Below are 19,104 nucleotides of genomic sequence, written 5' to 3' on the forward strand. Positions count from 1 at the left end.
AATTCTTTTTCAAAAATGTTTTGGTATTCTCATGCATGTACTTTTCAATATTAATTTTAGAATCATTTTACAAAATCCCCCACCCAAATCCCATTGATATTTCAACTGGAATTCTGGTAAATCTGCAGAACCACTTGAAGAAAATTGGCATCCCTTCAAGAAATGTTTTTCTTATTTAATAAACATGCTGAGTATTATTAATATCTGACATCTTTGCATTTTTTCAAACTTAATTAAGAATTCATTCAGCAAATACTTATGGAGTATCTCCTCTTGTGCTAAGCCCTGTTCTAAGCACTTGGGATGCATCAATGAACAAACCAGGCAAAGATCTTTGCTCTCAAATTGTTGACATTTTAACTGGGGAGATGATGGATGGATGATGGATGAATGGATGGATAAAGATGAAAAGATAGGTAAGGTGATTGACGATAGGTAGATAGATAATTTTCTAAGGTGATAAATGATATGGAAAGAAGGAAAATGTAAAACAAACAGGAAGACAAAGATCAGAAGTGCAGAGGCAGGGGCAGGTTGCAGTATCACATGAGGTGGTCAGAATGAGAGTCATCAAGAAGATAATATGAGTAAATTTTGCAGAAAATGAAGGAACTCCTGGGAAGAAGCATTCCAAGTGAATGAAACAGCTAGAGCAAACCTCAAAGCAGAGCATACTTGGTGTCTTTAAGTAACAGCCAGAGGCCAGTGTGGGGCTAAAACAGAGCAAATAAGGAGCACAGAGTAAAGGAGCAGAGAGATCTTGTGCAACTCGGTAAGCCATTGCAAGGACGTTGGCTTTTATTCTGCAGAGTAGTTACAGGACATGGATCTAATTATACTTGCAAAGTGTTGGTGTTTCTGCTATGAGAAAAATAGACTTTGATGGCATGGGGCGAGGATTGACACAAGCAGAACGGTTAGGAGGCTATTACAGTAATTCAGGTAAGAGATCAAGGTACAGCAGGAAGAATAGAGATGGTGTCAGATTGTTCATATATTCTGAATGACCCTGACTGGACTGATTTTCTACATGTCGGCTGTATAGGAAAAATAGGAGATGGGGATGCTTCCAAGGTTTCTGGCCTAAGCAACTTGAAAAATGAAGTTGCCATCAACTTAGACAGGGAAACTGTCTACTATAAGTTTTGGAGTATGTGAGGTTGTATAGATTCTGGAGTATGCGTTGGGGGAAAATTCAGTGTTAGTCATGTTAAAATTGAAATGTTTATTTGACATCCCAGCCAAAAGAAAAAAATGTCAAGTAGTCAGGTGTATCAGTAGGTCTGGAGTTTGAGAGTCTTGTCTAGATTAGAGTTTTAATTTTGAAATAATCGTCATATACATAGTATTTAAAGGCATGAGACCTTTTGATATGAGCCACAGAGTAAGTATAGACAGAGAAGAGGACCCGTGACTGAGCCCTGGAGCCCTCTCATGTGAAATAGTTGGATAGAAGAGGAGGAACTAGCAAAGGGACTGGGAAGGAGTGACCAGTACAGTAGGTGTAAGCCAAGAAAGTGTGTTGTCTTCGAAGCCAAAAAGGAAAATAGGTTGAGGAGAGAATGATCAGCCTCGTCAAATGCTGTTGATGGCTCAATTATGGGAAGGACTTTGACTGTGACACTTAGCCAAATGGATCATGGTGTCTGGTAACCTTGATGAGAGCAATTTTTGTGGATGGTGAGGAAGAGCTTCTAATGTTTCTGCATTACATATCATAGAAATTTATTTATTTCACATGTGTATTCTTTATTATATTAGGGAAGTCCCCTTCTGTCCCATATTTAGTCATAGCTTAAGTCAGAATGAGAAGTCTATTTATATGATTGTTAGATTGACAACTATTTCTCATAATAAGCGATCTTTGCATTCCTGGGAAAAAAAACCTGACAAGATCTTGTGACTCTTCTTTCTGTACAAGGTGGACTTTGTTTTGCTAACATTTGATTTAAAATTTTTACACTTATAAGTAAGATTGATCTGTAGTTTCCCTTCTTTGCTTTGAGAAATTTTGGTTTCGTTTTTAGTGCAACTTATAAATTTAATTGAGAAACTTTTTTGTTATATTTTGCAACTTAATAGAAGGGAATTCTCTCAATGATTTGATAAAAAGCTATTCCTACAATTGTGTAGACAAGGCATCTTTTGGCAGGGGTTCCTGAAATAATTTTTCTTTCAATTTCATCCTCGGTCATTAGGCTATTAAAGTCTTCTCTCTGTCTTCCTTACACTTTTGATGGAATATATTGGAGCCAGGCTTTGAATCCAGGAATGTGTGGCTCTAAAATCAATCCAAAATATTGAAACACAGGAAGCATGCATCTGTGTCTATATCAAAATATCTCATTTTATTTTATTTTTTAGTTTATTTTTTATTTCAATAGATTTTTGGGGAACAGGTGGCTTTGGTTACATAATAAGTTCTCTACTGAGATTTTGGTGTACCTATCACTCGAGCAGGTATGACACAGCCACCCTTACCAGGAACCATAAATGATCCGATAAATCAAAGGAGGAACCCAAGGTGTCACGTTGAAAATAAAGCAAGGAAAGTAGGGAGGGGTTGCATGGTGGAGAGCTGCCTTAGTGATCGCCATGTGATTCTGCTTCTTCCTTGTGTTAGTGGATATTCAAGGGCAAACTGCTGATGAATAGAGCTAGCTGCGTTATCAAACTGCTGATGAATAGAGCCAGCTGCGTTATTAGGCCTGTTTTTACTGTCTAGCACCAGTTTTGTTACAGCCTTCAGTTTAAAAGTACTGACTCTGTCATCATTATTACTGTTTGCATCATCCTTAGCCCTTAAATTCCTCTCGTCTGCCTTGGCACTGAAAACTACCCATTGCTTTTGCTCTCCTCTCTCCAGCTCTAAGACCCTTCTGTGACATGATCATTTGACCTTCTCTGGGCTCTGCACAACTCTTGATGCAGGTATCCCTCACAGGCTCCTCTCCCAGCCATGCCCCTATACTGGTGGACGTTGAGAGGAGTCCAATAGCTAAACCTGGAAAAGCAGAGGCCTAGAAAGTCTTTGGACTATCTTGCCTGCACTTACCTTAGAATCACTTATGGATATTTGATATAATCTAAGCAATATTTATGGACATTTCTATATGTGTAGTTACAGATTTTTAAAATTATTTTTCTTAAATCATGGTAAAGAGTCTTTTTTGTCTAATGTATACTAATTTCATCAAATAAATTACAGGAGTAATTCTATACTTGTATAATCTGGAAGCTGACTAATTATTAGCAAGAATTATAACTTGTTCATTGTTGATTTAAGTACTGTACTGATTACATTTCTTTTCTTATACAAGTTTATGTGTACTCATTCTCCAAATTATTTTTGTAGTTAAGTAACCTCAATTGTAAATCACCGTTTTATCCTGTTTTATCCTTAACTCTGACATTATATGAAATTGGATTGAGGATTAAGCAATGCCTCAATGGCAAAATCTTACCAAAATGAGTCCAGTCAATTATTTTACAGATATGTGTAATTAATTTCATTTTTTAAAAAAAGTGGATGCATGCCATTTAGTGTAGTAGGTTCAGCCACCAGCATTGAGAAAAGCTTTTCAATATTTTCTTCCAACATTGATGTCCAGATGTCTTTGCACTCCAATATTTGGCTCTCTGCGGACAGCTCACTTAAGCATAGTGGTAAATGATACCATGCTCATAAAACAGCCCACTGCCTATCTCCTAATCAGTGTTGTATTGGCTTGCATTGATCCATTCCAAACTCCATTTGAACATCATAACTAACATTTTTAATAATTTTCAGCTGTAACTTATAAAACTGTCTTAATTTAGCCCAGAACTTCACATGCCCAGGGAAGAACTGATGACTTAGGTGATGAGCTAGCCCCATGTTTTCCCAACATCTCCGTATCCCAAGAGCCACATCATTCTGAGGGATGACTTGACCCTGTTTCCAGAGACTTCATTTTTTTACCTGCTTTTTGTTACAGTAGTTCATGAGAATAGTTTCAAGGCAGATGGTACTGAAAGTTCTACAACAGAAACTGTCTCATCCCAGATTCGCATCTGAAAGGCAATCACTTTTGTCCTCTTTCATTGTTTCTTCTGTCACTTATTTCAGCACTTCTAAATGCTGTGCTTCTGCTGCTGTTTTTGACTTTGTTGACTTCCTGCTGCAGATGAGGGTTCAGCTCTCACATCTCCAGCAACACCCCTTGTTTCTTTCTTCCTTGCTGTCACCTTCTACAAAGAGTCACATCACAGTCTTTGCTCCCTTACTTCCATCTTCCCAAGTAGTTTTATCACAATCTTGTGATACATGGCCAATTTATGCCCTATCGTGGCTATTGTTCACTTCTGATTCAAGTACTGTACATTTCTTACAATCTCACACAGATTTTATTTTTCCTCAAATTAAAAATTGCCTTTTTTACTTCCTGAACGTTTCATGTATCTATAATTATTTTTTTTCAAATGCCTTCACAGATTTATCAAATGCCATATCTATTACAGTATCAAAACCTCAAAGGTATCAATAAACTTTTTATTTTATTTTATTTTTTTATTGAGACGGAATCTCACTCTGTCACCTAGGCCGGAGTGCAGTGGTGCAGTCTTGGCTCACTCCAGCCTCTGTCTCCTGGGTTCAAGCGATTCTCATGCCTCAGTCTCCTGAATGACTGGGACTACAGGCAGGCGTAAACATGCCTGGCTAATTTTTGAATTTTTAGTAGAGATGGGTTTTTACCATGTTGGCCAGGCTGGTTTCAAACTTCTGACCTCAAATGATCTGCCCACCTCAGCTTCCCAAAGTGCTGGGATTACAGGCATGAACCACCACACCCGGCTAGTTTTTGAATTTGTATTAGAGACGGAGTTTCACCAGCCGGTTGCCCAGGCTGGTCTCGAACTCTTGGCCTCAAACTCCTGGCCTCCACCCACCTTGGCCTCCCAAAGTACTGGGATTATATGCATGCACCACTGCATCTGGCTATCAATAAACTTTTAAGCGCTATTTTTTTCCAAGTCTGCTGCCTTAATTCTTCTTGACGCTCCAGTGTATGGGTACTGCAGAGTTATCATGGTGGGATACGGCTTACCCCTCCTTGGTGTCGGTTGTCAGTTCTTCTGTTATGTACTGAATCTGATGTTTTCCTCTTTCTTGATTTAGTCCCTCATTTTTCTGAGTCATATTCTCTAGCAGTTTTCTAAGAAAATGTATGTGTAAAGTAAATATTCTGAATCCCTGAAGATAGGAAAAAATCTTTATTCTACCTTCATACACGTTAATAATTTGGCTGGGCATAAAATTCTGGGTTGCAAATCTTTTTTTCCTTAGAAAATTTTAACAGCTTTTGAAATTTCATCTTCTTCTAGTTTCCAAGTTGTTACTGAGAAATTCAGTCTCCCTATCATCTACTAAATTGCTTACCATATCTCCACTTGCCTTTTATCTTCCAAATATGTTAAACTCTCATCTATTCTTGCTATTTCTTCCAATAACCTTGTTCTGTGTAGTATAGGCTTTGTTTTTAAATTCCTGGACTGTGATTTTAGTAGAGTGTTGTTAGGACTAAGTGGGAAATGTATATGATTGGCCCACCATTGTTTATCCAGAGTTCCAGGTATTTAAACCAGGTATATTAAATCTTTGTTTCCAGGTATTTAAACCCATGCAATTCTTTTGCATACATTGTGATACTATTCTATTAAAAACTCTGAGAGTAGATAGTACTAGTCCCATTTAATGATGTAGCTGAGGTTCCAGAAATACTAGTAGTTTTCTTAAATTTAAAGAGCCAGACTGAGACAGATTCAAATTTAAAACTATGTTTTTCCTACTCTATTCACGCATAAGGGTCACTTGCAGCAATGACTTTGTGATGGTGGTCACTAGTGATAAAACAAGGCATACCATGGCTTCCCCATATCTTGCTACAATAAACTAATGCCACTGCTGTGATGTGAATTATTCCTTTGAACTATTCTCTGAGCTGCAGAATGAAAGCTTTCCTCTTCAATCATTCTTGTTATCCCAGAATGGACATTGGAACATCAGAAACCAAATAATTTCTGGTGGTCTGGTTCATACAAAACAGTGTACTGTATAAGAACAGACATGGAAAACTGAAATCATGGTGTTTGGGCCTGAATAAAACATGTAGATTTTAACATATAATGATACTATTGCAGAGTCCAGCACACAATGAAATAACTTCCTCTTTGAAGCTTTTACTTAAATTCCCACATAGAGCACAAATAGCATTCTCTAATTTGAAAACGAAAAGTAAGTAATTGCTTTCAAAGTCCAGTCTTTTGAAAGCACAGCAGTCTTTCAGCTAAGTAGTTATTCTCAAAAAGGAAAAGGGACTTTTCAGTGACTATTTGTAAACAGCATACATGCCCAATAATGTATAGTGTGTTCATGTGTCACTTCAACTTTCTGTGAAGTGACTGTGACAGCAGACACACATCATGTTAAATGATGCCATCCTGAAGAAAGTTTTCAGGTAATTTCTAACTCTTTTCTCATTCAGGGGTTTGCCTGTTGCTTTTCCAGGTTGCATGCCAGGTTCTTACCCACGCTTAGGTTATCATCCAGTTAGCCCCAACCTCATCTTCATGTAGGTTAAACAACCCAAATAAAAGGAGGAAATATTTAGGACAAGCAATGAAAGAGTGAAACTAGGCAGGACCTTCTCCAACTTGGGGCAAATCTTATACCCCTTGGACCCTTAGGCATCTCATCTTTGAAATGAAATAAGACAAACAGATCTTCAAGTTCCCCCTCTCAGCTCTTGAACACTATTTATGCATCGTTGATTAACCAACTTCCACGAATTATCTCAAACCAGCCACCATTGCTTCAGTTCATGAGTGACCATGAAAAAATGTGTTCATTAATTTATTTAATGTATATTTATCAGACATCATGCTCAAGAGCTGGGAATATCGAGGCAAATTAACAGACACAGTCCTTAGCCTCATTGAGTTCATGGTCCAGAGGGAAAGGCAGACTAAAACAAACTTTCAAATAAATCATAATCATGATAAATGATGTGAAAGATAACCACAGAGTGTTGGGAGAAAAAGTAAGAGGAAAAGGATAATTTAGACAGGGGTGGGAAATGTTTTCAAGAAAGCTTCACTGAAATGCCAAGAGATCCACAGACTGAGGGGTTGCTAGCCAGCTGAAGAGTGATGGAAACCGCGTTCCAAGCATATGAAGCAGCATGTGCAGAGAGCTGAGGAATTAAAGAGCTCGAGTATTCTAGGAACTATAAGAAGACCACATGGCTAAAGCATGGTGAGCAAGAGGGATTGGCCTGAGATCAAGTTAAAGGTGGGCTCCCAAAGCATGCAGAACCTTGCCAGTAGGATGAGCACCTTATAATACATCAGAAAGGCAGACAGAACCTGCTGAAAGATGTTTAAGCAAGAAATAGAGATGATTTGATTACATTTTAAAACATTACCCCAGCACTGCACATACACTGGGTTGGAGGAGGACAAAAACAGATGAAGCAGTGAGAGTGGCTAGATGGTGAGGCAGTTGTGGAGAAGAGGGTGGATTTTGTAATCTTAGGACATCCTCACTTTGGGACCCTCACACAGACCTCACTTTGGGCCTGTGGTCAGCTGTGTTGGACAGCAGGGTATCTTGACTTCATGTCTCGCACTACATGGATGTATTCATTCCTGTATCTCCCCTCTAAAGAGATGTACTTTGTTGAAATCCCGTTGTCTCTCCAGGTTGTCATCTCGGATAGCATTCGACATAATCCATATCTGATCCATGAGAATCACATATTTGTTGGACTCACCAACCCTTCTCCTAACAAGCTTTTGGAGTGCAGGCCCTGTTCATACAACTGTCTCCTCCGTAGACTGACAGGACCCCTGGCCACCTATGTCTCTTATTGTTAGGTTTTTCCAAGAATGGGTGTGGCCACAGCCGTATGTCCCACAGACTCACACAGGTCAAGCTGTTAAAACAGTCTCCTTGAGACCCTCTCAGGACTGAGGAGACAACAGAGCACCCCCCATCCTTTTCATCATGGTAAAGGAGGAGGGATAAGACTGATAGTGTCTCAACAACTCTGCAAAGAAATCCTCTCTCCACTACCTCACCTTTTTTCCTCTTTTCTAATACATGAGGTGCTTGGTCATCTAAGAGTGGCAAAAATTCATTTTGGCACCTCTTTGAGACCTGCCTTGGAACCTACCCTCTTACTTTGGGATATCAGAGCAGATGGCACCTCTTGTCTTGCATTCTCTTTTCTTGGACTAGATGAAGGGAGAACACACCCATTTTAACATCCTGTCTTAACCTTTATCCAGCCACTTTCTGAAATAATGAACACCGGTGTGCAGCACCTGCCATCTTCCTGAAGCTCCCACACCCTGCCCTCTTACTGGGCCTCCCAGTTCCTCTCCAGTGCTCCTGCCTTGGGCCTTTGTGCATGCAGCTACCAGGATGGCTCTCTGCCTTTTCTTCTCCACCTTCTTTCTTCTCACTCCATGATAGCACCCTGTCCCAAGAAGCTAAGTGACTCACCTCAGCCGCAATTTCATTATCATTCACATCCTCTTCCTCTTTCCCCAGGCTGGGGTTGGCATCTGATTGAGTCCTCTCTCCCCTTTTTAGAAGCCTGTCAGCCCCACTCTCACACGGACCTGCCCTTCCCCCTGAATCAATCATTTCCCTGAGAGTTTGTCCAACAGCTCAGATCTGGTGATAGAAAGAAGAAAATACGTGAAAGTTCAGGACTTGCACTACTCAGTAAGACACAGAAAAGTAGAACTGAGTAATCTACATGAAAAGCAAAGAAAATGGAATTTACTAGCTTGAATTGAGAGAACAAAGGACATGGAGGAGGCTTAGAGTTGCTGGAGTAGTGAATAGGAAAGATGGGGGGAAACCAGCGTGTATACCTTAGGTAGAAAATGTAAGAGAAAGCAAAAGAATCTACCATATATATATATATTTTTTTCTATTTTGCAAGCTTCATGAAAAAGTTGTAGGAAAGAATTACCTGGTTATAGAGGGAACCTCATTTTCTGTGATTTTAGCCTAATCAGCAGGAAAGGGCAGGTTGTATCCTAACCAAAGTTTGCCATGTGCCTGACAGGAACAAATGCTAAGCATGGACTGCGCTGCAAAGCCTGTAAGATGAGCATCCACCACAAGTGCACAGATGGCCTGGCACCCCAGCGGTGCATGGGCAAGCTGGTAAGGGCTTGTGCCAGGAGTGAGGCCCACACCTCCCTGCTAGGGCACTTGCCTGCTGCAGTCCTTCCCTGAAACCCTGAGCAAAGCACCCCAGAACTGGCTGCCAGCTTGGTTTCCTAACTGGCATCATCAGAAAACAAGGAGCTCTGTCAACCTAATCAACAACACCCCACCTTGAAAGGGAGTCACGGTCATTAATAGAGTGACCAACTTCTCCCAGGTTGGCACTTCCTCAGTTTTAATCTGAAAGTCCCACATCCTGGGACTGTTCAGGTTTTAAAAGTGAAAGTCATGCCTCTCAGGAACCTCCTAAGCCCCAGGCTCACTAATGGTTGGTCACCCTAGTGCTTCCCTGGTTGTCAGCTCAGTGGGTAGCAAGAGAGGATAAGAGCTAAGCCCACACAAAAGAGGAGAGAGTAATAAATATCAGCACCAATTTAACAGAATCCTGTTGGCCAAACCAAGGGAGATGGAATGGCCCTTGAGATGGCTGATCATACCATCTCAGGAGGATGGGCTTCAGTCCTGGTGCCACATAGTGATGAAGAAGCAATTCAAGCCTGGCACAATGGCTCACGCCTATAATCCCAGCACTTGGGACACCAAGGTGGGTCGATCGCTTAAGCCCAGGAGTTCGAGACCAGCCTGGGCAACATGGTGAGACCCCGTCTCTACAAAAATTTAAAAATTAGACCGGGCACAGTGGCTCACGCCTGTAATCTCAGTGCTTTGGGAGGCTGAGGCGGGTGGATCACGAGGTCAGGAGATCAAGACATCCTGGCTAACATGGTGAAACCCCGTCTCTACTAAAAATACAAAAATACAAAAATAAAAAATAGCGGGGCGTGGTGACAGGCACCTGTAGTGCCAGCTACTCAGGAGGCCGAGGCAGGAGAATGGCGTGAACCCAGGAGGCGGAGGTTGCAGTGAGCCAAGATCACGCCACTGCACTCTAGCTTGGGTGACAGAGCGAAACTCTGTCTCAAAACAAACAAACAAAAAAAATTAAAAAATTAGCTGGGTGTGTTGGTGTGTGCCTGTAGTTTCAGCTACTCAGGAAGCTGAGATTAGAGATCGCTTGAGCCTGGAAGGCAGAGGTTTCAGTAAGCCAGACTGCACAACTGCACTCTAGCTTGAGTGACAGAGCGAGAACCTGTCTCAAAAATTTTTTTTCAAAAAGCAATCCAGAGCACAAATTTGAGGGTATTTGAAGCTAGGATGGCCAAAGAATTGTAAAAAGGACCAAGAATGTCTACCCTAGAGAATAATTAGACAGGACATCAACAGCTGTCTTCAAAAAATTTTAGGCCTAAAGTTTAGAAGCCTAACTCTGTTGTCCTTTGAGGCTCCTGGGGAAAGGCCTAACATCAGTGGATACTAAGTCTTAGCGATAACAGATAATGTCTTGCGTCTGGGGTTAGTGAATGCTCCTTCACCCCCTACCATCACTGACAGTGTACCGACAAGGGACACCACTTTCCAGGAACATTACAGAGGATTCTGGAATTCTAGCAGGGACTGGGCCACCAAGTTCCCATCCAGTGGTGGCGCATAGTGAGTCCAGGTTCTTAGTTTATCTATTTACTCTGATTTGCAATGTCTCTTTTCTCAAACCTCTGCCTCCCTTGCTTCCCCTTCTCCTTCTCCAGTGGTGATTCCCAGAAGCCAAGACAGACCATGCAGGAGAGGTCGGAAAAAGAGAGAACACAGAGCAAATGATTCTGGGTAAAGCTCTTCAGATATACAAGAGCTTTTAGGCCTCCCTCTGAGGTCCACTTACCCATGCCCAGGCCTTTCTTTTATTTATATTATTTTAACAAACCACAATAACAAACTGTGGTGAAATAATATCTGGCAGTCCACTTGTAATCCAGGAGGCAATGAGGATCTGGGATACAAAGGAGGCTGCAGTGCCCTGCAGAAGGAGGACAGGCAGGACTGGGGAGGTCAGGGCCAGGACCTTATTTTCTGGATAGAGTGTAACTTGCTTCTTGCCACTATTCCTCCCTGCCTCTGTGTCCCTGCTGGGGTTAAATTGTGGAATTATAGGATAAGTCAGCATGTTAATGGGAGACAGGAGGGTGCTCCTGGAGAAACCAATTGGTTTTATTTAGGGAGCTCTTATATGATTTTCTCTATCTCCCTTGACATTGACCCCTTGCCTTCCTCATTCTCTCTCCAGCCAAAGGGGTTTCGGCGTTACTACAGCTCCCCATTGCTCATTCATGAACAGTTTGGCTGCATTAAAGAAGTCATGCCCATTGGTGAGTCGGGACATTGATGGGTTGAGTTGAGTTTGAAGCAGTCAAGTTAGTAATGGCCACTGTCCTCCCAGGGCTGCAAAACCCATGGGGTATCTCTGTGTACTTGTTTGGTGGCTGTTTGGGGTATGACTGTGTGTTTTGCTGGAAGGGAAACATCAAGTGGACCAAATTCTCCAGGAATTTTCATCCTTTCCCTGATGAAGCTCAGAAAACACCTATGTCCCAAAGGCTTAGTAATCCCACCGTCAGCAGCGTGGTGAAGTGGAAAGAACACAGAGCATGGCATCCCCCAGAGCAGACTCAAAGCCCAGCTCCCTATTGACAACTGTGTGTCTTTGAACAAGTTACTTGACCTGTCAACCCCCACAAAATGAGAACAGCAATTGCTGTGTCTCATAATTGCTATAAAAAATAAATATAGGTTATACACCAATGCTTAGTAGGAGCTGAGTGAATATATTATTCTCTGATGAAGATCAAAAGATACCCTATATTTATTGATAGCTTTGGCTTGGATTTCTTCTCTAACAATATTTTTCAGTTTACTTCTATTATTTTTTTTCTCTCTCTGAAAATCTCGACATCTATTTTTGCTTTTTTAGGGGGGCAAGTTTTAAACTAGAAATTTGTAAATTAGAAAGCTTTCAATTAGACATTAATGAGGCTCAGTAGTGACAAGTTATTGCTAAAACAGTTGCCTCCTACTGCAAACTTTGTGTCTCAAGGCTTTGTTCCTTGGTGAGCACAGCCTCCCAGTAGAGGAAATAAAGCTGGTCCCTGCAAGAACCTGGAAATTAGAGAGGAGTAATGAAAGACGAAATCCAATCAGGAAGAATTTGGGAGCAGAGTCCTAGTCGGTACATGGCAGGACCTGCAAACGGGAGCATGCTGCATGGGGGCGCATCTGTGAGGAACACTTGGCCATGAAAGCCCTGTCTACCCAGAGGCTGAAGTCCTCTGCACAGAGCCTGCTTCTCAGGTGCTGTTCACCCAGGAGATGTGGTAAGCAGTTGGCTGGGTCCTCTCAGATGAGCTTCCTCATATGAACTTTCTCTTCTGTTGCAGCCTGTGGCAATAAGGTGGACCCTGTCTACGAGACCCTCCGCTTTGGCACCTCCCTGGCCCAGAGGACAAAGAAGGGCAGCTCGGGCAGTGGCTCTGACTCACCTCACAGAACCTCTGTAATTATCCTTTTCCTTCCTCAGTTTGTCTATGGCGGTCTTGGGCAGAGCGGGCCTCAGGCACTGCAGTATGGGGGATTCCACCTAACTGCCTCATGAGGGCAGGTCTGCAGGGAGTCAGGCACCTGCCAAAGAGAAAGCCAAAGTGTTTTGAGCCACTAAGGATTAACTTCCTGTTGTCAACACCCAGGGATTATTTTACTTTCCTGCCCAAAGACCATCCCCTTGGCCTCATGCTTCTTGACCCTTCCCATGGACCCCGTCTCCTTTACCTTCCCACCAATATTAGATAACATATGAGTCCACACACATAAATGTTTGGCTCAAACAATGGTCAGGAACTTGGAAGTCCTGGCTATTTCCAGTTTTCCTTTTAGCTACATTCCAGTTCAAAGACACAGCTATTTCTCATGTCTTTTGTCTTTTCTAAGAGAGGGCACACCTCTTCATTGCACACAAAAACTGCCCTCTCAACGGTACCTGAACTATGACTCTGTGGGACACTCACCCTTCCACGCACCCCTCCTAAGTTTCATCTGACTTACACTGACTGTTGCATGCATCTCTGTGACCTGTCGTCATCATCTTGTCTCTGGTTGTTTCCACCAGAATTTCTATAAATACTCCAAGATGCCATATAACTCTTCAGCCCATGCTGAAAGCCACCATTCCTCCAGCAAAGAGGCAAGGACCTTCCGGTTCACATGGCCACTTAGGATAGCCAGCACCTAGTTACCAGTTCCATTGTTGCAGCCTCTGCTGGACTGGAAGTTCCAGGCAAGACACAGATGAGCCTTCAAATGGTCTGCCCCACTGAGTCCTCTCAACATCAAGTGATTAGGTGGATTGTGGGAAGAGGGGCAGGGCACACGCCTGGGAGGGGTTCTCAGAGACCGAGTTGAAGCAGCTTCCTCATTGGGTGCAGGTGAAGCCACAAGATTGTAGGCAGGTGAATAGGAATGGAGGGCCACATTCCTCATTGGGAGCAGGTGAAGCCACAAGATTGTAGGCAGGTGAATAGAATGTAGGAGAATAGGAATGTAGCAAGTAGGTAGGTTTATAGGTCCTCTGCCTGATACCACTGAAAATAATTGTTACTCTTTTTCCTTACTGTGCATAAAATTGACATCAGATAGTTCTTTCTTCTACTCAGCTAGCAGACATGAATGAAGGGCCTACAGTTTACTAGCACTGTAGGGGACACAAAAGAAGAGGAAGACATAGCTTTGTACCCTTAGAATTCACAACTTATTTCTGAAGAAGAAATTTCAACAGCCAAGAAATTTGACAGTGGTGGCCTTGTTTACCATTTTTTAAAAAATACACTTTTATATGTCTTATCCCATTTTATTAAGATTGAGAACGTAACATACATGTGTTAAGGATATTATAGTGACTGTGTCATATGAGTATTGAAGCATTTCATAGTAAAGATGAAAAATGTTTTGCTTCAGTAGACATTACCTCAAAGCAGTGAGGGGATAATGGGTGTCATTTTAAGATACCTGATTACCTCCTTAAGGAGGAGATCATTGTCATTTGGCATCCAAAAGATAATGCTAATTCTTTTACTGAAAGAAGGATAAAAATGGTGCTAATGTGATGAAAGTATACAAAGCATCCATGGGTAGGATTTATATGTAAATAAAGGCTGCTTAGGTTGGGTAACAATAATACACATAAAGTGTTTAGCACAGGGCCTGACATAATTGACACTCAATGAATGGAAATTGTTACTGTTCTTTATTTTAACTCACTCAAAAAACTTTTTTAGAGATGAAGTCTTGCTGTGTTGCCCAGGCTGGCCTCAAACTCCTGGAGTCAAACGATCCTCCTGCCTGAATGTACTGAGTAGCTGGGATTACAGGTGCATGCCACTGAACCCAGCTGTTTCATTTTCATTACGCATCCAGGCCTTAACAGTGTTTTCTTTCAACCTGAGTTACTGTGAACTTAAACAGGATGTAGTCCATTAACAAGGCAAGTATGTTACCTGAGAAGGGCATTTCCCAGAGCCACTCATGCTTGGGCAGTGTTAGAAACCCCTGACTTACTCAAGGGTAACTTCCCTGTTCTGCTCAGCCCATCTCCTTCTCCAGTGTGTCCTCCTGTAACTCCGTAAGTTGGAGTGTTCCCAGGGGTCTGCTTTTCTTGGTCTTCTTATTGAGAAGTCACTTCTTGTTGAGAAGTCACTGCTTGGCTGTTTCCAAATTGTTATGTTTTTCTCAATGTACTTTCAAACGTTCTACAATATAAAAGGCTTGATGGCTTTGGGAAGGCTAGAAGAAACCAAATTCAGACAACATTCTGGGAGTTAGTTGGCTAGTTTATGAATAATCTTCAGTTTCACAAGATTAAATTAACATAAATGAAATTCTCTACAAACTAACTTCTGTATAGAAATTGTGAGCTTCAAAGGGAGCAGGGCGTGAGTGACTTAGAGACCCTGCGACTTTGTTTTTTCTTCTTTCTGCTGTGTCATGATAGCAAGAGTGTTTGAAAAAAAAATCTTAAAGCTAAATTGTAACAAAAACCAGTCTCTGGAGGGTGGCGCTAAAGGGCTCTAGAGCTGGCTAGGAGAGCTAAGAAGATAACTTGTTCTTCTCCGATAAGATATAAATAAATAATTTTTAAAAAGATGACTGTCAGGCCAGGTGCGGTGACTCACGCCTATAATCCCAGCACTTTGGGAGGCTGAGGCAGGCAGATAACCTGAGGTCAGGAGTTCGAGATGAGCCTGGCCAACACTGAAATCCCGTCTCTACCAAAAATACAAAAATTAGCCAGGCATGGGGGTGCATACCTGTAATCCCAGCTACTTGAGAGGCTGAGGCACAAGAATGTCTTGAACCCAGGAAATAGAGCCGAGATCATACCACTGCACGCCAGCCTGGGCGACAGAGCAAGACTCCATCTCGAAAAAAAAAAAAAAAAAAAACATATATATGACTGTCCACAGAGGCCCCCTAAATTCCTCTTTTGAAGAGGATAGAGCCAGTTAGACAGAAACTGGGTCACATGGCCCTTTGAAAGAGGCACTCAGTGGTATGCTAATAAATGTTTAACCACCAGGTCAGAGCTAGACTCTGATTTGTAGCGTTTGCCAATTCCATGGAGTAAAACTCCTGTGGTGATCCATTTCATGCCACCAGTGTGATAACCATGAGACTCACCAGCCCATGGAGATGCTTTAGCACACCAATGGATAAAGCACAATGCTTAAGAGCACGAGCTCTGGAGGCAACACCTGTGAGCCACAGCCCCAGCTCCACCATGTATTAACTATGGGGCCTCAAATAGAGCTACCGATTCTCTCTGGGCTTCAGATTCCTCTCTGAAAAACTGGTCTACCATAGGATTAACTTGGGGAATAAATGAGATGGTATCTATAAAGTCCTTAAAAACAGTACGTGGTAAATGATCAGGAACCATTAGCTATTTAGAGTGCTGTCACTGTTATTATTGTTGTTTTTGTTCTTGTTATTTCTGTAACCTAAGTGGAAGAACGATTGTGACTTACTTTAAAAAGAGAGTCAGGATACATATTATAACAACAATTAATTTTGCAGCAGTGGAAACAGTATTTAACTTGTACCGAAGTAGTGCATCTCTCCATAGTGCATCCCATTCTCTAAAACTAATATTTAAAACACCTGCAGAAAGAGCTAGCGTTTTATTGAAAATTTTAAGTGACAGGATATGGACAGGAATTCTGATTTCTCTCTGTTGCCTGTTCCTGGGAAGAAGCCTGGCTGTGGCCTGTGCTTCCAGACATCCATTCGACACTCACTGGGTACCTACCGTCACCAAGCCTGAGCCCGCCACAGACACCTGAAGGGAGGTACAGTGCCCCCTAGTGGACAGAGCTTCTCCGAAGTTAGCCAAACAGCCACGACAGCAGTCATTGGGTCCTTATGTGTACACATGCAAATTCTACCTAAGCTCTCTTACACCAAAATCTCTGCTCAATTGACCCACAGATATAACATTGCTCATCCCATGCTCTTTCCTCTTTCCTGCAAGACTTCAGATCTCGTGGAGGTTCCTGAGGAAGTCAATGGGCCAGGAGGCGGGTATGACCTAAGGAAACGCAGCAACAGCGGTGAGTAAGGGAGCTGGCACAGCACAAACGTGATCACATGAGTCAGGGTCAGTGGGCAGGTCAAGGTGATTTCCAGTCCCCTTGCTTTCTCTTCTCGCTTTGGAATTTAATCAGGGCAAGTGTTCAATGTTCTGGAGAGAATGTGAGCATTGTTTCTGGTGGATTTCAGTGATTTGCTCTAATATCTTCCTGAGTTCTATATCCTGAGTTCTCATGCTTTATGAGAGTATATATACTCATATATATCATATATGCATATCATATATATTATATATCATATATATCATATATCATATATAGTATCTATCTATACTATATATATACTATACTATATATATCTATACTATATATATATAATGAGCTGTATTGGGGTTGAAGAGTCGCTTCCAGAACTTTTTGTGAATATGTCATTTCCTCCACTGAGCTAGATCACATTAGCAAACCATACACAGAGAAGTTAATTTGTGCTACACCTTAGGTACCTGAAACCAAGTGGTGGTGGGGCCCAGGAGGGAAGTGTGGGCCTCACATTTGGCTCCTTCCCCGGCAGAGACAACTAAGAAGCTCAAAAAACTGATATGTACAATCCAACCAAACATTCTACATTAAAATTATTTAATCTAATAATTTAAGCTTTTGTTATAATAATTTCTAAAATCTTTATTAAATGCTAACTTCATACTTCCACCTGCTGACATTAAGAAAGAGCTGCCTTGTAATCCAGAGCTTAAAGACATGTGACCAGACCCTTATGGATGCATTCTTGCTGGGCCTTTTTGACATCAATAACTACTTAACCTCCACTCATTTATCAAAAAATATTTATGAAGCATTTACTGTGATTAGCAAAAGTGTGTCAGTCAAAGTCCTGCAGGACCTGAGTTACACTGTTAACTTGAGCTGAATGTATTCTCAAGGCAGAAGTTATCCTTCCAAACTCCAATCCCAGCCCTGCCTTTTCCAGCCTGTATGCAGAAATTCCTCATTCAATACCACATAGCTGTTTTGTCAACAGCTGTCTGATGAGGTATCACTTTTACTTCCTTCACTCTGGGAAATCATTTATGGCTCTTCTCTAGTTAGGACTGTGCCTGTAATTCCCACAAGGCACCATGTGCTCAGCTGCCCTATGATTTTCCTTCCTAAATAAGTGCCAGTGTTCACCATGCCCCCCCTTGCCAGGCCCACACACATCTGCTAAAGCTCACCACTGGGGTAAGGACTCTTTGGCATCACATCGGGAAAACTGTACTTTTAGATAATGCAAACAATCACTGAGCACTTAGCAGTGCCATTAGAGAGACAAATTAGAGGGTGTTGGCTTCAAGGGGAACCTCATAGTGGGTCAGCATCACAGCAGGGCCATCCCAGTCCAACTGTCTGGCATTGCAGGACCAGCAATTGAACTTAAACAGCAACCCTAGAGTTTCTCCATATCTAAGGATCTGACTCACCAGAGACTTGCATGTTAATGCTTTAAGTGTGATCAGCTGCTCAGTCCTGAGTCTGACCACTGCCTTCCCCCTTCCCCTGACACTCTTCTCACCAACATCACTGCTGGCCTCCTCCTCACTAACTGCACTGGAAACATTTGGTCCTTGGCCCATCTTTGCTCTGGAGGCAGAATGCTAGACTTCACTTAATGATCATGTGATCCCAAAGCAGTGACCTAGCCTCTCTCTGCTTCCATCACCTCATCTCTAAAATGAAGATAATAACACCAAATCCATAGGGTTCTTATGATCTTCGGATGAGATAATGAATGTAAATACTATCCATTCATTGTTGACTCAAACTTCATCTTCAGTATTAGGATTCTTTGCTGCCTCCAGATGCCTATCACCTATTGTACATTGCCGTCTGAATGCAGAATAGTCGTCTTAAAGTTAACATACCCAAACTTTACTCTTGATCCCCTCACCCAGCCACACATTCAGACTGGCTCTTCCCACAATTGTCTCTGCTCAGTAAATAGGAACTCTATTCAACCAGTTGATTAGGCCAAAGTCTTTGAAATCAGCCCTGACTACCTCTTTCTCTCACACCTCAGATGTAATCCATCAGCAAACTCTATTTGCTGCTTCTCAAAATTATGCCCAGCATGTGCTCAGTGCTTAACTCTCTGCCTCAGCCATCCTGGTCTGGCTCTGTCTATGCTGTTGCTCACCAATTCCTTGAGGAGTTAGAACACAATTTACACTGAGGGTTTCTTCTCTTAAAAGGTGGTCTTCATAGGATTTTACAATAGGAAGAGCTATATTTAGCAATCATTGATTTGTAGCATCACTGCTATTAACAAAGCCATCATACAGTCCTAAAGTGTCAGAGATGCAGGTA

General features: G+C 41.9%; 1 protein-coding gene across 2 annotated transcripts in view; it reads left to right on the top strand.

Moving 5' to 3' along the window:
• The window catches only part of STAC (SH3 and cysteine rich domain), a 151,324-nt gene that overhangs the window by 72,766 nt on the left and 59,454 nt on the right, over nt 1-19,104 (top strand). The window contains exons 3-6 of one of the 2 annotated variants that reach the window (XM_011961577.1): nt 9,120-9,220; nt 11,403-11,484; nt 12,550-12,665; nt 16,689-16,767. In XM_011961577.1, coding sequence (XP_011816967.1) covers nt 9,120-9,220; nt 11,403-11,484; nt 12,550-12,665; nt 16,689-16,767 — 378 coding nt within the window. The remainder of the gene's footprint in view (nt 1-9,119; nt 9,221-11,402; nt 11,485-12,549; nt 12,666-16,688; nt 16,768-19,104) is intronic. The other variant, XM_011961578.1, reaches the window with a different exon arrangement.

Source organism: Colobus angolensis, unplaced genomic scaffold (genome assembly GCF_000951035.1).
Source record: "Colobus angolensis palliatus isolate OR3802 unplaced genomic scaffold, Cang.pa_1.0 Scaffold56, whole genome shotgun sequence".
Classification (NCBI taxonomy): Eukaryota; Metazoa; Chordata; class Mammalia; order Primates; family Cercopithecidae; genus Colobus; species Colobus angolensis.